Here is a 23,623-nt window from a genome sequence, read left to right as displayed (position 1 = left end):
TGATTGATGGTATTGGTAAACCCCCAGTATCCTGATGATTTTTATACTATCTGCTCTATCACACACTAGAGAAAAATGTTAATACTTCATTGTGCACTTGTCTATATCTCTTATAAGCAATCAAGTTTTTGCTTTGTAAAGAAAAAAGAATTTCTATCATGGTTATATTACAAATATTTCTGGTCAGGGGAATGTTTCTTGATCCCTTTTAAACAGAACTTTTAAAACAGGTTTAAAATAGGTTACAATAGGTTTCTTAAGCCAAACTTCAAACATTACTTTTCAGTATTCAGTGTACTTTGCTAACAGAACTTTATTTCAAATCATCAAAATATTTACTTCACAGAAGAAAAAAATAAAAGAAATTCTTGCTCTAAGAATTTAAGGATTTTTTCTCAAACTAATATAGAAATCAAAGAATATTTGTAAAAGAAATTATTGAAATGATTCAGTCTCAAAGAAGCAGACTGATTTCTGTCTCCTCACTGGCTATACTTTTAATAACAACACACAGCAATGTGAAACTATTAACACAGCATATCTGCATGTTATAACGATGGAGAAGGTAGATTTTGGTAAAGCTTAGTATTAGAAATTCTTAATGAGTGACTGAATCTGTTAATGACTCTATACATCACAAGATTTGACACAGCACATCACTTAATAAATGTAAATGCCTCTGTGCTTGGAAACTGTTGAGAACATTTACAACTGGGTAGGCAGTGAGAGAAAGGCTAAAGAAGTCCATTTCTAATACTGTTAAGATCTGGGTTCCCTTTAATAATCTAGGTCCTTTAGGGTTGGTGGTTACCCTAGCTCAGAGCCAATTAGCAAAGCAACATAAATAGTAGTAGGGACTTAAAAAGTTGGTGTAAAATGGAATTAAAGATAACAGGATTTTGATATAAAACTGTATCTCTTAAGTCCATTTCCACCAGCTTTTTCAGCATCTGAGCACAGACATGTATGAGCCTCTCTGTAAGATAACACTGAGTTTCTAAGCAAATTAATGATGGAATGCTTTTAAGACACTTCATCCAGTGAGTAACATAACGTAAAAATGGGGCATCTTCACTAGTGACAAGCGAAAGTACCTTAAAGCACTTTGTTTTCTTTATGGTGATCCTTTGCTATTTGTATTGTAAGAATTGCAACTTCCCAAGCACAACTCTTTTATTAAAGCGCTGCACACAATTATATATTTCCAATGGAATTTCATATCAAATTTTTTTATCCATAAAAGCTATAATTCTCAGAAAAATAAACATAAGGGAAGAGAGAAAAATTTAGTTGTATTGGTGTGAAAGTTATTTGTTTTTGAGTACTGGAAAAAACTGAACTCTTATGGGAAGTAAAACAATTTTTAAAATCTCTTAAGATACAATATTTGATTACCCTGTGAATACTGTATTTATGTACCAAATATTGTAGACACAGAAAAATCAAATGACCAGTTCCAGGCTCCACAGAGCCTTATTAACAAGGCCAGACAAAACTTAAAAAAATCACTAGTCAACTACTTAAGATGATTATTCTATTACTTTGTAATTTAGTATAAATCATTTGATCCTTACTGTTGTGCTTATAAGATTTTTATTTATCCTTGCTATAAAAGAATACTCATTTCAACAAAACTCAGGGCATCAATGAAATTACAGTACAAAAGATGTATGCCATTAAATTAAAGCCAGCTTATTTTTGCCTTAATTCTTACTTTATTCTGAATGTCACCACTTCACCTAAACCTTGCATTTATAGTGAAAAATGATATGGCAGGAAGGGCTTAAGAAGTTTAAATTCCCTAAAGTTACTCATTTCAAAGATAATTTCAACCTAGTAATTTCTATTTTATCTAGAGAGTTTCCATTGTTAATATTACAATTATGTTTAATTCTGTTTGGTACTATTAACTCTAGAATGAAAAACTTCTACTTTAAAACCTAATGAAATATTTTCCTCATTAGTCATAGATCACCTGACATGTTGCTATTATAATTACAACCATTTGCATAATTTTTATAAACATTTACACACTATCACATGTAAGTTTTTTACATTGTGAAATAAAGACTTAAAATTCTAAGATACACTGAAAAGTAATGTTCTGCAGCAATGGTTAAAAACAAAATTTACCAGCATTTTTATAAACCAGTGCCAGCCTGAGGCCAAGCTAACAGGTCTCCAGTATCCTGAGAAAGAACACATTGCACCTGACAAGGAATGGCAGTTCTCTATAAGACCTGATGATTTCAAGAATAGTTTTACTAAGAACATGAGAGCTGGCATATAACTGGTACCTCTCCTATCTTTTGAATCATAAGATTTAAAAACCCCACTACATACGCGAATGAAACCTCTTACCTAAAGAATGTGCAGCTGTGGTTTTGGAGCTGAAAAACCGGCCAAGACCAAGGTCACCAAGTTTTACCACCCCAGTGGCTGTAATGAACACATTAGCAGGTTTGATATCTGTGAATAAATGAAGGTATCGAGTGAAAGATGCTGCAACCTTAGAAACTTAGAGAAAAAAAGGCTAAAAACCACTTTGCAGGGCAGAATTTAAAATGTATCTTAAGCATGAATGCCTGGAATTTTGACCAACAATTTTGAGTGACTGGTGCGTCCCAACCCTTTCGCACGCTCAGTGCTCTGGCGGGGGAAGTGCAGCGGGATGAACCACCTTGGGAATTTCCACTCAAACACATCTTATTTTCCACTTCCAAATAATCTGCTGTGAAGCTGAAAGCAGGGAACAAGTGTGTGACTTTTTAAATTTTAGACAACTACCTTAGGAAAGGTGTTTATTGGCATATTTACATGTGACATACAAACATGGCTTAACACTATTACGCATGTCATTACTTACTAAGATGGATGGAGAAATCTTAATTGCTTTGACACTGCACTGGAAATCTGCACACCCCCAAAGCAGTGTATCAATTCTGTAGTGTTGTAATCTTAACGTATTCTGCCAAAACATTTGATTGATAATGTAGAATGTATTCAGAATTAACACTGAAAACTAATAATCTGAAATACATTGTTCTTTTGAAGAAAAAAAATCTCTTATCTATGCATATTCAACTGCTTTCCTGTGTCTTTTCCCCTTTCCCAACACTAACTAGTGGGATGCTCAAGAGTCAAGACTATAATTCTTACTAAGGAAAAGTAGAGTGTTCCTTACACGTTAATCACTTCTGTCAAACTGAACCTTGAGATCTGAGAACAATGACACTGCTTCATCACAAACATCCTTCAGGCCAACACTGAATGCACTGAGGGGAGGCCGTCTTACCTCGGTGCATGACTCTCCGAGAGTGCATGTGTTCCAGGGCACTGCAGAGCTGCACAAAGTACTTCCAGACAGTTCTCTCAGGAATCAGCCTCTTCTGTTTTTTAAAATGCTTTTGAAAAAAAATCAAAAATAAGATCTTTGAGAACTAAAAATTTTAAGATTAGATCCTGACAGGGAAAAGTCCAGATCAGAAAAACACCTACTTGTACACACCCATCATCAACTACACAGCACATGGTTTTCCATTCAGCAGGAATTCTCTCAATTCTACCTAATATTGTAACTTAACTTTGTGCCTGAGGTTAGCAAAAGCTATGTAACGCTATTCCATGTGATGTCCATCAATCCCACACGTTAAACATCTATGTAAAACAATTTCTTGTCAGAAAATAAAGACATCAAATTTCACTGTAAGAAAAGAGAGAGGGAGGAAGAAAGAAAGGAAAGAAAGGGGAGGGAGGGAGGGAGGAGGACTAGAGGGAAGGAGGGAGGGAGGGAGGAGGACTAGAGGGAAGGAGGGAGGGAGGGAGGAGGACTAGAGGGAAGGAGGGAGGGAGGGAGGAGGACCAGAGGGAAGGGGGGAGGGAGGGAGGAGGACCAGAGGGAAGGGGGGAGGGAGGGAGGAGGACCAGAGGGAAGGGGGGAGGGAGGGAGGAGGACCAGAGGGAAGGAGGGAGGGAGGGAGGAGGACCAGAGGGAAGGAGGGAGGGAGGGAGGAGGACCAGAGGGAAGGGGGGAGGGAGGGAGGAGGACCAGAGGGAAGGAGGGAGGGAGGGAGGAGGACCAGAGGGAAGGAGGGAGGGAGGGAGGAGGACCAGAGGGAAGGAGGGAGGGAGGGAGGAGGACCAGAGGGAAGGAGGGAGGGAGGGAGGAGGACCAGAGGGAAGGGGGGAGGGGGGGAGGAGGACCAGAGGGAAGGGGGGAGGGGGGGAGGAGGACCAGAGGGAAGGAGGGAGGGAGGGAGGAGGACCAGAGGGAAGGAGGGAGGGAGGGAGGAGGACCAGAGGGAAGGAGGGAGGGAGGGAGGAGGACCAGAGGGAAGGAGGGAGGGAGGGAGGAGGACCAGAGGGAAGGAGGGAGGGAGGGAGGAGGACCAGAGGGAAGGAGGGAGGGAGGGAGGAGGACCAGAGGGAAGGAGGGAGGGAGGGAGGAGGACCAGAGGGAAGGAGGGAGGGAGGGAGGAGGACCAGAGGGAAGGAGGGAGGGAGGGAGGAGGACCAGAGGGAAGGAGGGAGGGAGGGAGGAGGACCAGAGGGAAGGAGGGAGGGAGGGAGGAGGACCAGAGGGAAGGGGGGAGGGAGGGAGGAGGACCAGAGGGAAGGAGGGAGGGAGGGAGGAGGACTAGAGGGAAGGAGGGAGGGAGGGAGGAGGACTAGAGGGAAGGGGGGGAGGGAGGGAGGAGGACTAGAGGGAAGGAGGGAGGGAGGGAGGAGGACTAGAGGGAAGGGGGGAGGGAGGGAGGAGGACTAGAGGGAAGGAGGGAGGGAGGGAGGAGGACTAGAGGGAAGGAGGGAGGGAGGGAGGAGGACTAGAGGGAAGGAGGGAGGGAGGGAGGAAGCAGGGGACAGAAGCAAAGAAAGAAACCTGAAGGCGATTATCTTCATTTAAAACAATCCTCCTGGCAAAGGGTTTCACTACAGAATTCCCTTTTAATACCACAACACCTTGGTGAGTTAAAATACCACGAATTAAAAATAAAATTTAATAAAAGAAATTTAAAAGTTTTAATGAATGTACTGTACAATGCAAATCAAGCTCGCACTTTACTTTGAAAGCATGAAACTAAACTCCACAGAAGAAAAACCTTACTGGAAGACCGGTGCAAAGTGCTGAGAGCAGCACCAGACCGGAGAGCAGGAGCAGGCACCAGCGCCTTACAGGACAATTCTTAAAATAACTGCACAAGCATGCTCCTTTTCCTACGAGAACTTTCCTGGGGATTAAACCAGTAACAGATTTATTCAAGAATAAATTTACTACTTCAGAGCACTTATAAAGATCTACCCTATGGAAACTATTTTCAAAACAAAAATGCAATTGATTTCCTACTTAACAATATTTACAAATGACCAACATGAAGAAATACTGCATTTTAAACAGGTCTTCAAAATTTTTTCTTTTAATTTAAAAAACAGGCTTATTAATAAAATGAAAAAGTAAGTATTTAACACATTTTATCTGGAGAAAACATTATTAGGAGGCTGAGGGATTTTGATTTTTTTTTTTTAATAAGGAAACATGAACCAGGGGACAATCCCAAAACCACCACCTCTCAGTTTTCAGACCTGTAGCCTGCTGAGGGCGGGCTTAAAAAACAAAAACAAAACAAACAAATAGAAAACATAATGTAAGGAAATCTGTTTATATTTCCCTGCCTCATACTTAGTATCTATTGTGTCACATGTACTCAGCATACCAAGGAATAAATCTTGAAGGACAAAATAACAAATTTGGTTAAGTTAATTATAAGAAATACAATGGAAATGAGCTTATTAGCAAGTTCCAGTAACATTATATACCAAAGAAAAAAAATAACACCTAGATGATCAGGTTTTTAACAAATCAGGCATTACTAAAATGTTGAAAACTGCCCACAGGATTATTTTAACATGAAATCTTCTTAACTGCAGTGTGTGTCAACATCAGTTTTTACTTGGAGGAGGCAATCCTGGAAAATAATTTCTTTACACATATTTTCTTTCAGACTTGGAAAAACTCCAAATGCAGCCTGTATATGTGCTCTCCCCAATGACAGATTAGCATATCAGAAGGCTGTTTGATGCCAACAAGGAGAAAGAGCAGGTTTCTTTTCATTCAAAGTAACTGTGCCATATCATGTAAGTATCAGACCATGAAAGGAAAAACTTACGCTTTCATATAAATTCTGAAATCATCACAATTATTATCTGACCATATCCTCTTTAAATCCCATTATTAAGAATAAATCAAATATTTTAAAAAGGGAAAATGCAAAAAATATTCTCAAATGCATGTTAGGTTAGGTGTTATCAGACTAATGTGGTCTGATGACTTTCATGTGTTTATAGTCTTCTTTGAGATCGCCTCTAACAACAAATTAAAGATGGAAACAAAGTCACATGGTAAAAACTCTGTCTAGACAGAAGGACCGGGCAGGAGCTAAGGGTCTAACTGAGTAACAGAATGTTGAAGAAAACACTCTGAATTTTATTTTGTTAAAAAATAAATTTAATTATATTGATATTTCCCATTTTTTAAGTGTCTGTTTAAGCAACAGTGGCTGTTCGGCCAATTTGAGAATTCTTTTCTTCTAACACTTAAACTGACAAAAGCCTGTTTGTTCTGATGGTGGCACTGTTGGCTATCTCTAAAAAAGGATGGACAGCAAGAAGGCAATATAAATTTGAATTATTTTTACTAATGGTAAACTTTACATTAGGAAGAACTTGTATAATGCTATAGTGTTAAAACATTCTCTTAAAATTTATGCTAATAAACACGAAATTTTAAAAGTTAATTATCCAGCCTAATATCATCCTTGTTCAAAAATTCCAGTTTCCTTTAAAAAAGTCAGCCCTATATATACATTTAGCTCTAGATTATAAGAGTCAATATATAAAAATCTAAAACATACATATTTTCATGTAATAAGATTTTAGTAAAGTAATAAATAATGCAACCTAAATTTCTAAAGATTAGTATCAATACAAATGAAATGAAAAATAAACATTATATGGTATGACACTATGTTATGAAATAAAATTGCAACTTTTTATACCTCAAAAGTATCTGAAAATTTATGAGCAGATTGAAATTAATACTCATATACTTGATCACTTACACTTAATATTTTAATCAGAGAAGGCTTATTTTTTTCTCTAGGCAAATTTTAAATAACATTTATTTTAAAAGAACATTTTCTGTCTCTGTCTACATTACTAAAATAAGCACTGGCTGTTATGCAAATAGATTAGATATGCAAAAAAAAGCTAACCAATTTACATGTGATATACATGTGCACACACCAGCTCTTGCTTAGATAAAATCTTAACTCACACCTGATTACACACATGTGCATCACCACTTAAGTGACTTCTGTTAATACCAGTAAGGCCAACTGGTACAATATACTTCCATTAAAACATTTTGGGGAGTCACAGCTTAATAATCACATCTTTAAAAAAATATATCTCACCAAGCATCCTCCTACAAAGAAATGCCCAAGCTCCAATCCAGGCTAACGGTGGGCACTGATCATCTAAGTACTGTTTTACAAATACAACTGGGCAACCTAGTTACTGCTCATCTTTAAGTTTTGCAATTCTATCCTTCTTTTTCAAGAAATTTCTGGAAGTACTTCAATGATATTAGCCAGTATAAACTTATGAACAGAGAATGAAATAGATATGACCATCTTTTATAAAAAGCATTAATCCCTGGTGTATCAAAACATTGAAGCATATGGTTTGGTATGCTAATCTGGGCAAGACATCTAGAACCTTCACAGTTAGCTTCATGGCCGCACAACCTGTTGATTACAGGGTCTGCACAAAGCTTGATAATCTATTGTTACCATCTGGGAAATTCATGAACAATTTTAAAAGGAGGAGACATGCGATTATGTAGCCTATCTTGAGAATACATACAGAGCATTCTTCAGAAATGTACAGTTGTGTTTTTTGAAAAACTAAGAACGACCAATGTGATCCTCCTGTGTAAAGCATCTTTTAAAGGGATTTGTTTATTTACTTGAAAATTAGAGATGAAAGGAGGAAAGGGCAGTCTTCCATCCAATGGTTCACTCCCCACATGGCCACACAGCTGGGAATGTACTGATCTGAAGCCAGGTGTCAGGAGCATCCTCCGGGTCTTGCAAATGGGTGGAGATGGGTGAAGGGCCCCAAGGACGTAGGCCATCCTTCGCTGCTTTCCCAGGGACATTAGCTGAGAGATGGATGGGAAGTGGAGCAACCAGGACACAAACTGCGTGGCCATATAGCATGCTGGTGCCTCGAGCGGCAATTTTACATGATATATCACAGTGCTGGCCCCTGTGTGAGGTATTTTCAAAGAGGATTAGGAAAAATATATATAACTAAATGATGAGAAAAAATGAAGTTATATGAGAATACAATTACAGGCACCAGCTGTTCTCCTTCTCTTCCAAGAATCTAACAAGAGGAAGTAATTGATTAATGTCACATATGTGGAAGCATTTCCTGCTTGGGAGTATGGTCAAACGTTTAAACATGTCACTAACACAATCCATATTCCTGTTTTAATAGATCTGATTATGAGACCTGATAGTGACTGGTGATGTGACCTTGAAAAAGCCACACAAGTCGGCTGCATCTGTTTCCTCATTTTACGAGACAGAATTCAGAGATGGAATGCCGAATCCACCACTTTTGAAACAGTCTCAATCACAACCAACACGTGAACAGCCTATGTTTACCTCATTTACAGTTAAAACCAATGATAGTTTACTGATCGTCCTAATCATCACATTCCACATTGAAACTGAAGCAAAAGGAGGGAAAAGGCCCCCGGAGCCACCATTATATTACTTGTCAGAGCTCTTCATCATAAATGTAACATCGGAAGGGGTAGTACCTTCCAAAACATTTTTTTTTTTGTAATTAGAATGTATTTCTGTAGGACCATATTTTCACAGGTCATTTCAAAGAATTAATTGAAAAAAAGGGTGGTGGGAAAGATAGCTTCTGAAGGTGTAGCTCCACGTTGATGGGTTTTTCTATTACACATTAATCACTCTATGCATGCATGTTCTGAAGGTTCTAGGAATTACCAACAGAATAAACTTCACCAAGATTTGCTATCTGTAACTCTGGGGGAATTACATACACACGTAAAGCACATCTCAATGGGAATTTTGGTAGGTAATACTAACTTAGCCATGTGTGGATCTTTTCACTCCTGACCCTATGAATGAAACTCAATTCTCTCAAGCTGCTTCAGAAAGTGAGAAGCACAAGGGCCCGCCAATCCTGGGACCATGGAAAACACCACTGTCATGTTGCCAACAGAAGGGGGGAGCACATTTCATCCTAAAGACGGTACTAGTGTGAATCGGTGAAGATTTCCCTCATTCAGTAAGGCTTTTGGGGATGGTGGTGGGATGCTATGTCTAAATTACTTAGTAAATAAGAAAAATAAGCTCCAATAAGGTCATGATGTTCTCTCCCTCCTCAAAAAAAAAAAGCCTCTAGAAGGCAACTTGTTCATAGTATTGAAAAAGCAAAACATTAATAAAAACATGTCGAACTAAAATTGCTACAAGAAATGGTTCTCAAGGAAGATTTTGAAGGGAATAAGATAATGGAAGCATTTGCCTCTTTCATGAACTTTCTGTTATATTACAGCAAACAACAGTAAGACAGAAAGACTGAGGGGATTTCAAACAGTTTGTGAGGGTAGGGATTCTATCTACACAGTGGCCACGAGGCGCCTTGCGACCTCCAGACCCCGCTCTGTGCATGGCTGCAGATCTCACTCCACTGTGGTTCAGCTTCCTACTTCCACAGGACGGAAGGATGACATCCAGTCACTTGGTGCTGCCACCCAAGGTAGATCTGTGTAGTCAGCCGACTGACTCCCCATGTCTCACATGTAAATAGCAAAGAGTGCTTGCTAAGTTACCTTCTAACCTTTCCCATGTAAATGCAGATCACGCTTTATTTCACCTTTCAGTTAACACTGATCTTTCCACATTCTAAAACCCCTCAATCCTATACTGTTTCACTACTAAATTACTTCAGAATCAAAGAAAACCCAAATGCTATTTGATCAGTATCACTGATTCTATAAAAACAATTCTGCAAAACACACATTCACATATAATACAGAGACATAAATGTATGTGTAGAGAAATAAGAATATAAACATATTATAGGCAGCTACCTTCCATTCAGTTTCCTATGTTTTCAGATAGAACAAATAACCCGCAACTTGATGACTTTAGAATAGCGTTAGACACATAAGACACATGTGTCTTGGATACACCCTCTAGTGGACAGCAGATTGCACCTGAGATCACTGGGGCGATTCTCGGGTTGTCCGACACAGACTACAGGCTGCAGCCTGAGGATTCCACAATAAACCAGTTATCCAAGATAGACAGTATGCCGGGAAGCCTTCACTGCTTTATGCACCCAGAGGTCAAGAGGCTAAAAAGGCATTTCCAAGACAATTCTGCTTCTAATACAACATGAAATTTGATTAACTACAAATAAAAAAATAAGCCTACAATGTAAAACACACACACAGCAAATAAACAAAAGTTGCAAATTATACTGTTTGATGATAACATGGAGCAGAGGCCTAATAACTAGCATTTGGATTTCTGCAACACAGAAAGGTAGGCGTATGTACACACACACACACACACACACACACACACCACAAAGACAGATTTTCTATTCAAAGACTCATTCCCAACTGCCCACCTTAGTTGGGACTAGGCAAGGCTGCAGCCAGGAGCCCAAACTGGCAAGAACAAATAGCCTTAAATTACTTAGTTGCACTAGTGCCAAACTCTTGCAAGAAAATAGACACTTACTTAAATTATATTGTGTATTTTGCCAAAAAACCACAATATTCAATTCCTTCTTTGCCATTGTGATATGGTGTGAAATTCTTTTACTAGATTTTGCCTTATTACTAATTTAATAAAATATGTTTTTAAAATATAATATTAAATATATAAATTATATTTTCTTTAATTTGTCTCTGATGTTCTAACACGCTCTTAGAAATAGTTCAATGGGGCATATTTTGAAATATGGCTATGACAATTTAAAACATATTTTAACAAATTTTGAAGAGCTAAAATAAATCAAAATTTATCCATTTTTATGATTGGTGTCATTCCTTCTACACTGAAGATCAGCGAAGGATATAAGGAAACGAAGCACGCAGTGCTCCAACTAGGACCACAACAAAAACGAACAGCCCACCTTAACTGAAATATCTTTTGTAAGAGTCTATGTTCCTTTAATATTCTGATTACAGATAATGAAGAAATATATGATGAAAAATTCTGAATTTCCTTTTATCCCAAAACTCATCTGGGAAGTATTTCATCTGACCACAGCCTCAGGTATTCCTTTGTCACTAATTAGAGAAATACTGAATATTTCAACTATAAATTGCTTAATTATATTTGTCAGCCAGCTCCAAACCAATTAATTATTTACTCATAAAAATCTTTGATGCAATGCTATCCAGAGGTTCATTTCTGGAATATAGACCAGAAGCTATATTTCCTCTTCTACCCCAATTAAGCTGAAGACTTGAGAGAGTGAAACATACTGTTGTGATACACAATGATTTACAATATCACTCAGTGCAAAGAAAATGAATTATGTTTTGTTATAATTCAAACATTTGCTGCCATCCTTTATCAAGTGTAGGTCACTGTTACATTCCTTAACCAAAGAAGCTCAGAAGATTCCACCCCCTCCGTATAATCTTTTACTAGAAACTGCTTATAGGATTAATAGTGTTTTTTTTTTTTTTCAATCCATTTCAGAATTTCTTAGACCTCTTCTCTACCACAAAAAACATTTTTGTGTCAAAACACTGTGTCCTCTTCTGCCGGCATTTACTCTCTCCACACCGGCCAGGAGACCAGGGAGTCAGATGTCACAGATCCACTCCTGTCACCTGCAGGCCCTCCGGACAGAGAAATGTGACAGAGGTCAAAGAACCAAATTTTAAAAATCCAGGCACCGCATACCTACTGAGTTCCTTTTATGGGCCAGGTACCTCCCCAGAAGCTGATATGGCCTGGTGAGCAAGCCAAGTATTTAATACTTGGCCCCAGCAGCCAAGTATTAAATATAATAAGATATACAAACATCAATAAAACCATCATACCAATAATTATGTGACTTTATTACTAACACTGAAAGAATACTCAAATAATATTAATATCACAAGAGTAGTCTAGGGGTCAAGGATATTCATATGAAGAACCCAAGGATACACAGAAACGGAGAAGAGCCAGGCAGGATGACCTACCTGCAGATACGAATGCACCGAGGAAGGACACAGACAGAGAGCACAGGCATGGAATGGGCAGGTCAAGGCACCACAGCACAGCGGGGCTGACTGGGATGGCTGATGTCCACTGGGAGCCCACTCCGTGATAGGCCTGTCCTAGGCACTGAGGAGCAGAGTCAGCAAACAAATCCAAGCCCCTTCCTCAAGAGGCTGTCTTGTGCACCTCACGTGGGAATTATACCTGCACTGGGGAACCCTTGGAAGATCCAACACAGGGAAGAGATGTTGACTCTTCTCTCACCCCTCCCCTCTCCCCAAGATTGCTAGAGAAACAGTTGTGGACAACAGGCTGGAAATGGAGCTGGAGGGAGACATTTGAAATCATTTAGAAGAAAAAAACAAACAGAACTGGGGTTACAGATTGAAAGAGAAAGAGAAGCGTACAAGAGTCTGGGTCCCAGCCAGCAGGAGCCTTGAGGCCGGGAGCCTGGGAGAGGGTGCACTACAAAAACCCATGAATCTCATTTACAGACACACCAAGCTACAAGGATTCCAAATTAAAACTCAGCTCCATGCTAAAGATTTAAAAGTAACCCAAATTAGTTGAAGAGTTTAGTGACTAACTGAATCCACAACAATGACTGGGATTACCAAAAAAAGTTAAGCACAAAGCAGCAATGACACAAAAACAAAGGCCAGGACTGAGACAAACTCTACCCTGAAAGGCCGGGAGGAAAACTACTCAGTTAAAGATGAGCATTCCCGGGGCCTGTGTTGTGGTGTACTGGATTAAGCGACCACTGGCATTCCACAATGCCATAACAGCATTCCAGTCCTGGCTGCTGCACTTGCAATCCATCTCCCTGCTGGCACGCCCAGAGAAGTAGGAAGGGGAGCCAAGTGTGTGTGTCGGTGCCACCTGCGTGGCAGACCTGGATGGTGGCCTGGTCCACTTCTGGAGGATCTCTATCTTTCCTTCTCTGAAACTGATTTCAAGTAAATAAATAAATCTTAAAAACCAAAAGAATATTTCCAGAGAAGCAAGAAGATAAGCAAGTTGCTTTGGGACTCCATACGCTACTGGAGGACTACTTTGAGAAGAGCTGAGTGCTGCCAACAGATTAAATATAAGGACCAAAGGAAGTCTGCTGGACTCCACGACAGAGGGAGGTCACTTGAAAGCAATTTCTGTACCAGCTGGAAACAGGATCAGGAGGCAGTATGCTATTGCAAAGGAGAAAAAAGAACCAGGGCAGTAACTGAAGGGAAAGGCAAGTCCTTCATCAGGAGGGTCTTCTATCTTCTGTAAAGTAGCAACACCCCTTCTCCAAACTCCTTACTGCCTTCTCCGTTCTTCTCCCTGCAGGTGTCAGATCTGGCAAATCGTATGTTCAATTACTTATCCTATTGTCTTACAGAAATTTCTTTAAGGAATGAAAGAGGGACATGGTACAGGCTTGTGTACACATAAAGGCATGTTTCAGATAACATGATCTGAATTCACTGGAACGATAATACAGTTGACCCATAAGATACACAATGTACAAGACCAAGGATTGATAATCCTAAGGGTAAAGGTTTCTGGAAATATAGGCAGAGAAAGGATAGAGACTCCAAGAGGAGGAACACCTAACCATCTTTGTGTGTCGCATGCTGTGGTAGCAGGAGAGAAGGGAGAGCCGTAACCGCTGCCAGGTGGGCCAGCTGCTACAGCCATGGGCAGGTGAGTGCATTCATGCCTGATGACTCTTATTTGCACTGGGAAAGGAGAGTCATGGGGTCATCAGTGAAGCGGGGTAAGTTTTGTATGACGTAAGGAAAGCAGAGACAGAGAACACAGCAGAGGTGTAAATGGAGCAAAGAAAACCTGAGTATTATTAGCCATCATATATTCATACAGATGTGTGTAGATATTTGTACATTTCCAAAAATAAGTATGAATTTCTATATAAACCAAATAAAACAAGTGCATATATGAAAACATGCATATAAAAATTATATATAAATATGTAGATACATAAGTTTTATATGTATAAATTCACCAACACTCTTAACAGTACTACAAAATAGATAGTATTAGCCCTCATGCCTGGCTTTGTGAGCCTGGACTCAGTAATTAAAATTCAGTGGCACATTAAGATCATGCATATATAATCCTTCTATTGTTATGACACATTCCCAATTTACCTTCAGTTGTTCTATTATAAGCACTCATTATGACCCATGATTGTCCTTTACATAGCTTGCTACAACTGCAGCTATGTATAATTTTTCTGAGTATTATGAAAAATGCCTATCTTTTCCACTGGAAAATGAGTTCCAAAAAGGCATAACCATGTGTGTAGCACATAGTAAATACCTAACAAACAAAACACATAGCTAGTATCTTTAGAAAGATACACAGTGGTGTAGCAATTTAAGAGTCATTTATATTGTCCATAATTTAAAATGGTCATATCTTATTGCTAAGCAATATTACTCCTACGAATATGTAGCAGAATAGCGTATGTGTAGATACAGCTTGATATACAGAAGGCTTTGTAAGAGAAAACTGAAAACAGTCCTATTAATAAAACAATAATTACTGTGTTTCTACATTTATAAATTTATACCTGTTGCTACCTTTGGGTCATGGGGGAAAAATGGAGAAAAGGGAAGGGTTTTCACCACGTTGGAAATAAGTTTCTTTCTTTTTAGATGTAAAAATTAAAGTAAACACAAAGCTTAAATTAAATGGAGAGAAAAGCTGTAACTATGTGTACTGGCAAAATGTACAAATTTACTATAGATTTTATACGTCAGGTTCTGCTAAACTATTCAATTGCTTTCTTCAAATCCAATTTTGTTCAGGTCTAAATCATACTATGAAAAACATACTAAATACAACTAGTGTGAAAGGAATATTTGAATCTCTCTATAAAGAGCTATGCATTGTATACAGTAATCATGTGGTAGAAGACTTGAGGATTTGGAGGCAAGAGGGTTGGTCACTCTGTCTACTCTTGAATGTAAAATTCCTCATGTTGTATTAATAGGGGTAAGAATTATTTTTATTTGCCTATGATATTCTTGGTTTGTAAGTGTCCTAAGCTCTAGCGAAAAAAGAAAGAAAAATAATCAGGATTTGAAATACTATATCCCTGTGAAACTACCTGGTCAAATTTCCTGTTAATGGTTGTTATGCTAGGATTGCCAAAGCAGCCACAAGCTGGATAAGCTGACTTTCAACCTTTTTAAGGGCTCCAAAAGCACCTAGGAAAACTGACCCAGAAAGTCTTGCAAACTGACGGGGCCAAAACCAAGGATCCCTGCAATAAAGGGCAGCACAGTTACAAGCTTATACAAGCAAGCCTAAGAGCTTTCTACCGAGAGGAGGGCTGCTGCTTCTATTTCTCTAAGGAACGACCACCATCCCAGTATTCTGAAAGACACACTGAGTTCCTACCAAAGCTTGGAACTTAGCAGTCAGTGGATACTAGTTATTCAACCGCTCCCCGACAATGGCCCATGATAGACCCCTCAAATTTCAGTTAGAAACCTGAATATTATTCCAAGGGTATTCATTAATTCTATAATAGTTTTTCCTAAATCTCTCTTACACAAAAAAAAGAAGTTCCATTTTTTCTTTCCACTAAAATAATCCCATACCTAAAGGTGGCAAACAATTTTATATTAGGTATACTCTCCCAAAAAGACTATTACATTTAATTTGATATTTAATTTGATATGCCTCATCTGGTAGACAGTTGTTCTATCAAAATTTGCATATATTTCCATTTCCTTTTTAAAAATGATGACTAAGTTTTATTGTTTATTAATTTGAAAAGACAATGCATTGTTTGTGCTTGGTTGTCTGGACTAATAGAAGGAATTCTCTAGGACTGACAATTGACTATAAATGATTCCATCTACCTACAGAGCTTAAAACAGAGTCTGTGAGACAGTATTCCATGTCAACAACAGCAATACTTTCATAACCTATCTCCATTTTAAATAACAGGAAACTCAGTTTCTATTTCATTAGGAGTCCTCCTTTTATTCAGGTGTAGAAGTGCATACCTCATATATCTTCATTTCCTATGAGACTAGACTCCATTTTACAATTCTTCTGTGAGAATATATGTATACACATGTTTTCCTATATATCCCATTGGTTTTGTATTATGCATGAAGGTTGCCTTATGTTGGAGAGACTGCATGATATTTGTCTTTTTGGGATTGGCTTATTTCACTATGCATAAAAGTACTCACTATGGAAATCAGAATGGAGAACGCCAAGATGACTGAAAAGTGATCTACCATAAGACCCAGCTACCCCCCTCCTGGGAACATTTCCAAAGGAAGTGAAATCTGCATATGAAAAAGTAGCTGTGTTTCTGTAGCTCTATATCTGTAGCAGCACAATCTACAACAGTGAAGACATGGAAACAATCTTTGCATGTTTAAAGAGGAATAGATAATATATGTGGTACATCCACTCTATGAAATACTACTCAGCCATTAAGAAGAATGGAATTCTATCATGTGCAACAAAATGGTCCCAGTTAGAGATTACTGAGCTCAGGAATGTGCTTTAAAAAGAGAGCCAAATAGTCTACAGTGCTGTGCAATTACATTCGATAGATAAGAGTCACCCTACTGGCCATAGATTTTTACTGGACAAAGACAAATATGAGGGCAAAGTGTAAATGCTACAGCAACAACTGCTCTTAAAAAATAATGTATATGGCAGAGTTCTAACTTCTTAATATAGACTGATTACTGTAATCATCACAACAAATAAACTGTTAAGCTGACTTTATTATGATTATGTTTTAAGAAAATATCACATAGAGAAGTTAGTTGCCCAAAAGACAATTTGGGGGCTACTGTTATTTAGGGATTTCTATTACTTGTAGTTGAGTTTAAACTCAGTAAACTTTCAGAAAAGAAAGCTAAGCAAACTTTACTAAGTTCAAGGGCTGATGTCCTAGTCTGATTGCCAAGATTCCTTTCCTGTGGGAGGGGCCTCTCCCAAGCAGATCACGCAGCACTCAGCCTCCTTCCTTTAGGATTCACAGAACAAGCATGATCTGTTCAGAGGAATTAGGCAACAAAGTCATAACCTGAGCTTACAAAGGACAAAAACAAAGGCCGACTTCCTCTTTGGGGTGCTCAAATTCTTAAGTGGGCCTCCATGAACCTCAACAGGAAAAGCAGCTTCAGTATGATCATCACTGCCACCCCCATGTAATTACATAACTACCGTAAGATAGGTGCTGAAGCCTCTGACGTCCCTAATATGCCCTATTACTAATATGCAACTCTATCGGGGGAAAAAAAAACTCAACTTCAAAAGTGAGTGTGAGAATACTGCATTGTCATAAATCAGTTCATTCATAGTGTCAGCAAGGTAAGCAAGCTGTTTGGAGAGGCATACTGAAGCACAGTAACACTACAGAAGGATGCTGGGTTGGGTTACTGTTGTAAGATCAGTCAGGAAGTTTGTATCTGGAAGTGAAGAGGTTCATTAGCATCTGTTACCCGTGCTGACAATGCTACACGCTGTCACTGAAACAATGAATATAAAAAAAAAATAATAATCTTACCTTTATCATCCTGGAGAGGTCACCAGCATCTGCTAATTCCAAAACTATATTTAATTCATTATCTTCAATGAATGATGCATAATATTTAATTACATTAGGATGATTGAGTTGCTGAAGAAAACAAACAAAATAAGTATCAGAAAGTTTTCATTGTAAACTCCCATGAATCACTTAAGTACTGTGATTTTGAAATAAGCTTAGTGACTGTCTCTCAAATTCAAAGAAACTTTACAACGGTACAGGATTTTTATTTAAAGTGAATTTTATCAGTGATTTATTGTAAAACCTCAAATCAATTAACCTTAAGTTATTGGAAATTATGCACTTAATACTTTTAAAAGTATTGATAGGCTCAGTAAACATAAATAATGCAAAAAGTCAAGAGAAGAATTAAATCACCAACTGTGTAAATGAACTCTGTCACCTCAAGGCATTCCGTAGTCAGCGAAGCATCCCTTTTACTTCTGCTTTGAAGACTGATCCTAGAACTTCAGTCCTTACCAACAACAAAAATGGTCTCCACTATACGGTATTTTGGATAACATAAAAGTATCTTGCTTTTACATCAAATGTTACAAATATATAGTAGTTATCCATGTGAGTGGATCTGTAAAATCATCCCAAAAAATTCCACCTGCAGAAGCCTATGCACTAGTCTACACACATTTGCATACGTTTCTTAAGGAAAACTATTCAACAATATAGCTAATCTTCTTCTGAACATTTTACTTAAAAGTTTTCTCTCTACATATACTGTGCAGATTATTTTTATATCATTTCTTGATTCACACCAGTTACATTTTTAAAAAGATTTATTAATGTGAAAAGCTGAATTACAAAGACAGAACCATCTTTTATCCACTAACTCACTCTTCAAATGGCCATGATGGTCAGCTGTGGGCCAAGCGGGAGCCATAAGCCCAGAACTCAATCCAAGTCTCCCAGCTGGATGGCAGGGCTCGAGTAGTTGGGCTATCTGACTTGGGCACATTAGCAGGGAGCTGGACGAGAACCAGAGGCACCAGGATGTGCACTGGCAGCAGCTTAACTTGCTGCACACTAGCCCTGACCCCGATATGTTATTTTCTATTTTTTTTAAACTAAACTTTCTGGACAAACTGCTGCAGAGATTTTTTTTAAAGATTTATTTACTTTATTGGAAAGTCAGATATACAGAGAAAAGGAGAGGCAGAGAAAGATCATCTGTCCTCCGGTTCATTTCCCAAGAGGCCGCAACAGCTGCAGCTGAACCAATCCAAAGCCAGGAGCTGGGAGCTCCTTCCTGGTCTCCCAGGGTCCCAAGGCTTTGGGACATCCTCTACTGCTCTCCCAGATCACAACAAGGGAGCCAGAGGACACAAATTGGCCCCCATATGGGATCCCAGCACTTGCAAAGCAAGGAATTTAGCCACTTAGGCTACCACGCAGGGTTCCCTGATATGTTATAGTAAAAGCTAAAATACATTACTTCATGTGTCAAGAAATAATTAAAAAAAACAAAATACTTTGGAAGAAGAGTTAATCAGTTAACCTTACCTTTTTGGGTGAGTCTGATTCATTTTAGATAGCCTAAAACACTCTAGTCTGAATTAAAAATAAAAACATGCCATAAGCAAGAGCATTTGCCTACAGGAGCTTAACCAGAAAAGATCTTCTGAAGCGGATGAGAAACCTCAAACCAATTTCTGATATCGACTTCATGTCTACTCTCTCTATGCCTAGGAAATTTATTTAGAAATATTATAAAATATGAACCATTAATATTAGTCCGCATTCTCAGCGCAATACATTTTGAGATATTACTCATGCATGCCTTTATAGTCCTTAAGCTCTACAATGAATTGGGCTTGGAAGGTCGACAACAGTTTTGCTGGGGTAGGTGTTGTGGCACAGCAGGTTGAGTCCCCACTCACGATGCAGGCCTCTTCTATCGGAGAGCTTAGGATCGAGGCCCATCTCTGCTTCTGTTTCCAATCCAGCTGCCTGTTAATGTACCCACGAAGCAGATGGTGCCCCATGTGTCTGGTTTGCCACCACCTGTTGGAGGTCTGGATACAGCCCCTGGCTCCTGGCTCCTGGCTCCAGGCAGGCCAGGCACAGCTCTTGTGGTCACTTGATGAGTGATCTCTCTCCTTCTCCCTCTCTCTCTGTCATTTTGCCTTTCAAATAAATAAAATGTTAAAAAAAAAAAGAGGGCAGTCTTCAAAAATACCAAGTTTTCTGAAGAATTCTACCTTCTTCTCATCTATTTCAAGTTTGAAATAAGAACATTCTCCTTATTTTATAATAAATCAAAAATGCAATTACATTCTTCAATGTACTGAAATTCAAAATTTACATAATGTTACCTGAAATTGGTGTGGCACAAGTCTTTCAAATCCTTTTGCATTTCAGTGCGGTATTTTAATACATCACTTTCACTTACATGCTCAGCAATGTTTGAAATAGCCAGTAGTTCATTATTTACCTTAAGGAGGTCTATTTCTTTGATGCAGTCAGCTCGTGCTTTGGCATCCATCAAATCAAATATCTGAAAATGAAATTGACAATTATTTAATAAAGTTATGATTCAAGTTACCATGAATTTCTTTAAAACAGTGTCTACACAGTATGTGCATGCTTTCTTTCCTACTAGCTTTGAGCAACTGTGCAGATCACCCGCATTTCAGCTCGGCTCACATGGCCAGTAAACCTAACATTCTTCTATTCAGAGACAATCAGTATAAAAGAGAAAATAGCTCCACTTCCTTCCATCCAGCTCCCTGCTGATGGCCTGGGAAAGCAGATGAGCATGGTCCAAGTCATTGGGCCCATGTACCCATGTGGGAGAACTAAAGCAGACTTTTGGCTACTGGTTTCAGATCTGCTCAGCTCTAGCCATTGCAGGGATGTGGGGATTGAACCAGCAGATGAAAGATGTTTTTGTCTCTCCTTCTCTGTGTGTATCTGCCTTTCAAATAAAAATAAACAAATCTTTTTTAAAAAGAGAGAAAGAGAACAGCTACATGTATCTTGACTCTCTGTTCTTAAATTCAAGTGAAGAAAATGGAGGTTCTGACCAATAATAAAATCAATCCACATTGAATCATAAATATATACGAAACAGGCTGCATCAAATACCATATCTGTTTCTGTTCAGTCCTCATGAGGATGATATTAGTATTCCCATCCTCCAGAAGACAACAAGGGAGTTTAGAAAGTCTAACAGGGGTGAGTAATTAGCACTGCAATAGATACCAGCTGGGCCTCCTTATCCCATACTGAAGCACATGGGTTTACTTCACAGTTCTACTGCTGAGTAGAATGCTAAAACACACTTTGAGAGGCAGTAGGTGATGGCTGAACTAGGAGGCCCAACCTAAGTTCCCAGCTCCCAGGCACGAGAGGGAATCAGTGGGTGGGAGCTTGTAATCTCTCATTCTCTGAGTTTGCATCCCAAGTTTTAAAACACAGCTGACCAACAGAACATCAGAATGTATACTCAGAATTATTCACCACAACGTGAGCTCTAAGCAGTCAACCTCATGCTCAAAAGGGGAAGTAGTGATTCTTGTTGGGGTTGAATCACTCTAAAGGGACGAAAACCGCTTCTTCTCTTCCTAAGTGTGAAGAACAGATACACAGGCCACACATGAACATGTGCTACATGCACGGAAACGACACTTCTTGGGAAAAATAATTTAGAGTAAAAACACTTTAAAGCCTCCTTGGAGAAAGCAAGGGAGGTTGAGCAATATAAATCTAATGTGAAAAGCATTGAACTACATTAAAATACATTCAAAAGGATATTTCACAAGTCCCTAAAAGAAGAAAATTTCAAGCTTAAAGCTGTGGAAAATAAAGAATAAAAAAAGCAGTAATTTCATCACTGTAGCCAATGCTACTAATTTTTCAAAGCCTCAGTCACATTTTGAGTCAATCTGCTCAGGTCTTCTTGATTCCTTTGGCCAGTTTACTCCAGGAAGAGTAGATGCAGAACTTGTAAGTGCCACAATCAAGCAATTTCATCTAGAACGACTGAACATCCTTTCACAAGCTGAGACAGTCTTCACTGCATTTGTGTAAGATAGGCAGTACTGGCTCCAATTTACAGAGGAGGCCTGCAACTCATAGAGGCTTCAGAGCACATCAGAACCAGGACATTCGGCGGTGCTTTCCCCATTGGTCCAGGCTACCATGAAGTCTAATGCATATACAACCAAGCAGATATACTAAATGTGTGTGTGTGCAAGTGTGGCATCAGAAATCTAAACAAGAAATCCCCCTGTGGGCAGGAGGTAACATTAGACCCAAACTTCCAAGAGTTACAGGGAAGAACTAATATCTAATGCATCTAAAATTACAGCTTAGGAAAGGTATCTGCTGGATAGCATTTATAACATACAAAAATGCATATTTCTAATTTGTTCTCAATTAAAAATAAAAAATCAATGAAGACATTAAATAAAAATGTAAAAACCAATAAAATCTACCAACTCACTGCCATACAGTATTTAGGCATTTTTATTCAATATTTTCCATTTCCAGCACAAACATTTTTTTTTCCTTTTTTGGTCTAATGAAAGTACTTCATAAACTGGTTAATATGCATTGTTATCTAACATTATAGGAAAATGGTTTTCATGTTTTTTTATTGTCTTCAAGGTATTTGGGCTCTACTATTTCTGATGAAAACTTCCAACACTGATTTTATGTTTTGCAAGTTTTAATGTAAAGTGACTGAGTACTGCATACTGTTGTAAATTTGAAAAAATACAGAATCATATTTTAGTTGATGGTTTATAAAAATAGTCAAGCTAGAAGACATCAAGTTTCCCCCTTTCAACAAACAACAGAAGAGGAAATGCGGTGAAGAGAAATAACAGATTCTACTCAAATCATGAGTGTTAACACCATTCCATGAAATGACTAGTTGTGAGGGACTTTGAGATAACTCAGGATGCAGAGAGGCACAAAATTTAAGCATCTTTTTAAAAGATTTATTTATTTTATTGGAAAGACAACTATCCAGACAGAAGGAGAGACAGAGTGAAAGATCTTCTGACCACAAATTGACTCCACAAGTTACTTCATCAGCCAGAGTTAAGGCATTCAAAAGCCAGGAGCCAGAAGAAAGTGTTTTGAAGTGATGAAACCAACAGAAAACAACAAAACCCATGCGATATAGTTTCCGCTGATTTTTGTTGGTGAAGTGTGTCTCTTCTAGACAATAAATAGATGGGTTTTGTTTTTTAATCCAGTCTACTAATCTATCACGTTTGATTGAGCTTAAGCCGTTTACATTCAGGGATAATACGTATGGATGGTAGTTTGGTCCTGTCATTTTAGGAATGGGTTGTTCATTGGTTTAGTCTTCTGTTGTCATTTTACTGGGATGTTCTTCCCATTTGCCTTTGGCTTTGTTTGGTGCTATTCCTCTTCTCTGTGAAGAGAACATCTTGAAGTATCATTTGTAGGGCAGTTTTGAAAGAGGCAAATTCTTTTAATTTTTCTTTACTGTGGAAGCATTTTATTTCATTTTCAAATACAAAAGAAAGTTTTGCTGGATATGTTATCCTAGGCCGACAATTTTTTTCTTTTAGAATCTGGAATATGTCACTCCATTCTCTTCTTGCCTGTAGAGTTTCCTGTGAGAGGTCTCCTGTGAGCTTAATTGGCATTCCTTTATATGTCAATTGATTTTTTTTCAAGTGCACATTTAAGGATCTTTTCCTTAAGTTCAATAGAAGAGAGCTTG

The 23,623-nt window shown here is 38.5% G+C and overlaps 1 protein-coding gene across 1 annotated transcript in view; it reads right to left on the bottom strand.

Annotated features, from left to right (window-relative positions):
• NEK7 (NIMA related kinase 7) overlaps positions 1-23,623 on the bottom strand; it is a 142,273-nt gene that overhangs the window by 30,975 nt on the left and 87,675 nt on the right. The window contains exons 4-7 of the mRNA XM_058668969.1: positions 20,354-20,416; positions 17,887-17,997; positions 3,296-3,404; positions 2,362-2,469 (exon numbers count right to left, since the gene is read on the bottom strand). Coding sequence (XP_058524952.1) covers positions 2,362-2,469; positions 3,296-3,404; positions 17,887-17,997; positions 20,354-20,416 — 391 coding nt within the window. The remainder of the gene's footprint in view (positions 1-2,361; positions 2,470-3,295; positions 3,405-17,886; positions 17,998-20,353; positions 20,417-23,623) is intronic.

This window comes from Ochotona princeps, chromosome 10 (genome assembly GCF_030435755.1).
Source record: "Ochotona princeps isolate mOchPri1 chromosome 10, mOchPri1.hap1, whole genome shotgun sequence".
Classification (NCBI taxonomy): domain Eukaryota; kingdom Metazoa; phylum Chordata; class Mammalia; order Lagomorpha; family Ochotonidae; genus Ochotona; species Ochotona princeps.
Note: the sequence above shows the minus strand (reverse complement) of the source record. Positions and strands in the feature narration are given on the sequence as shown.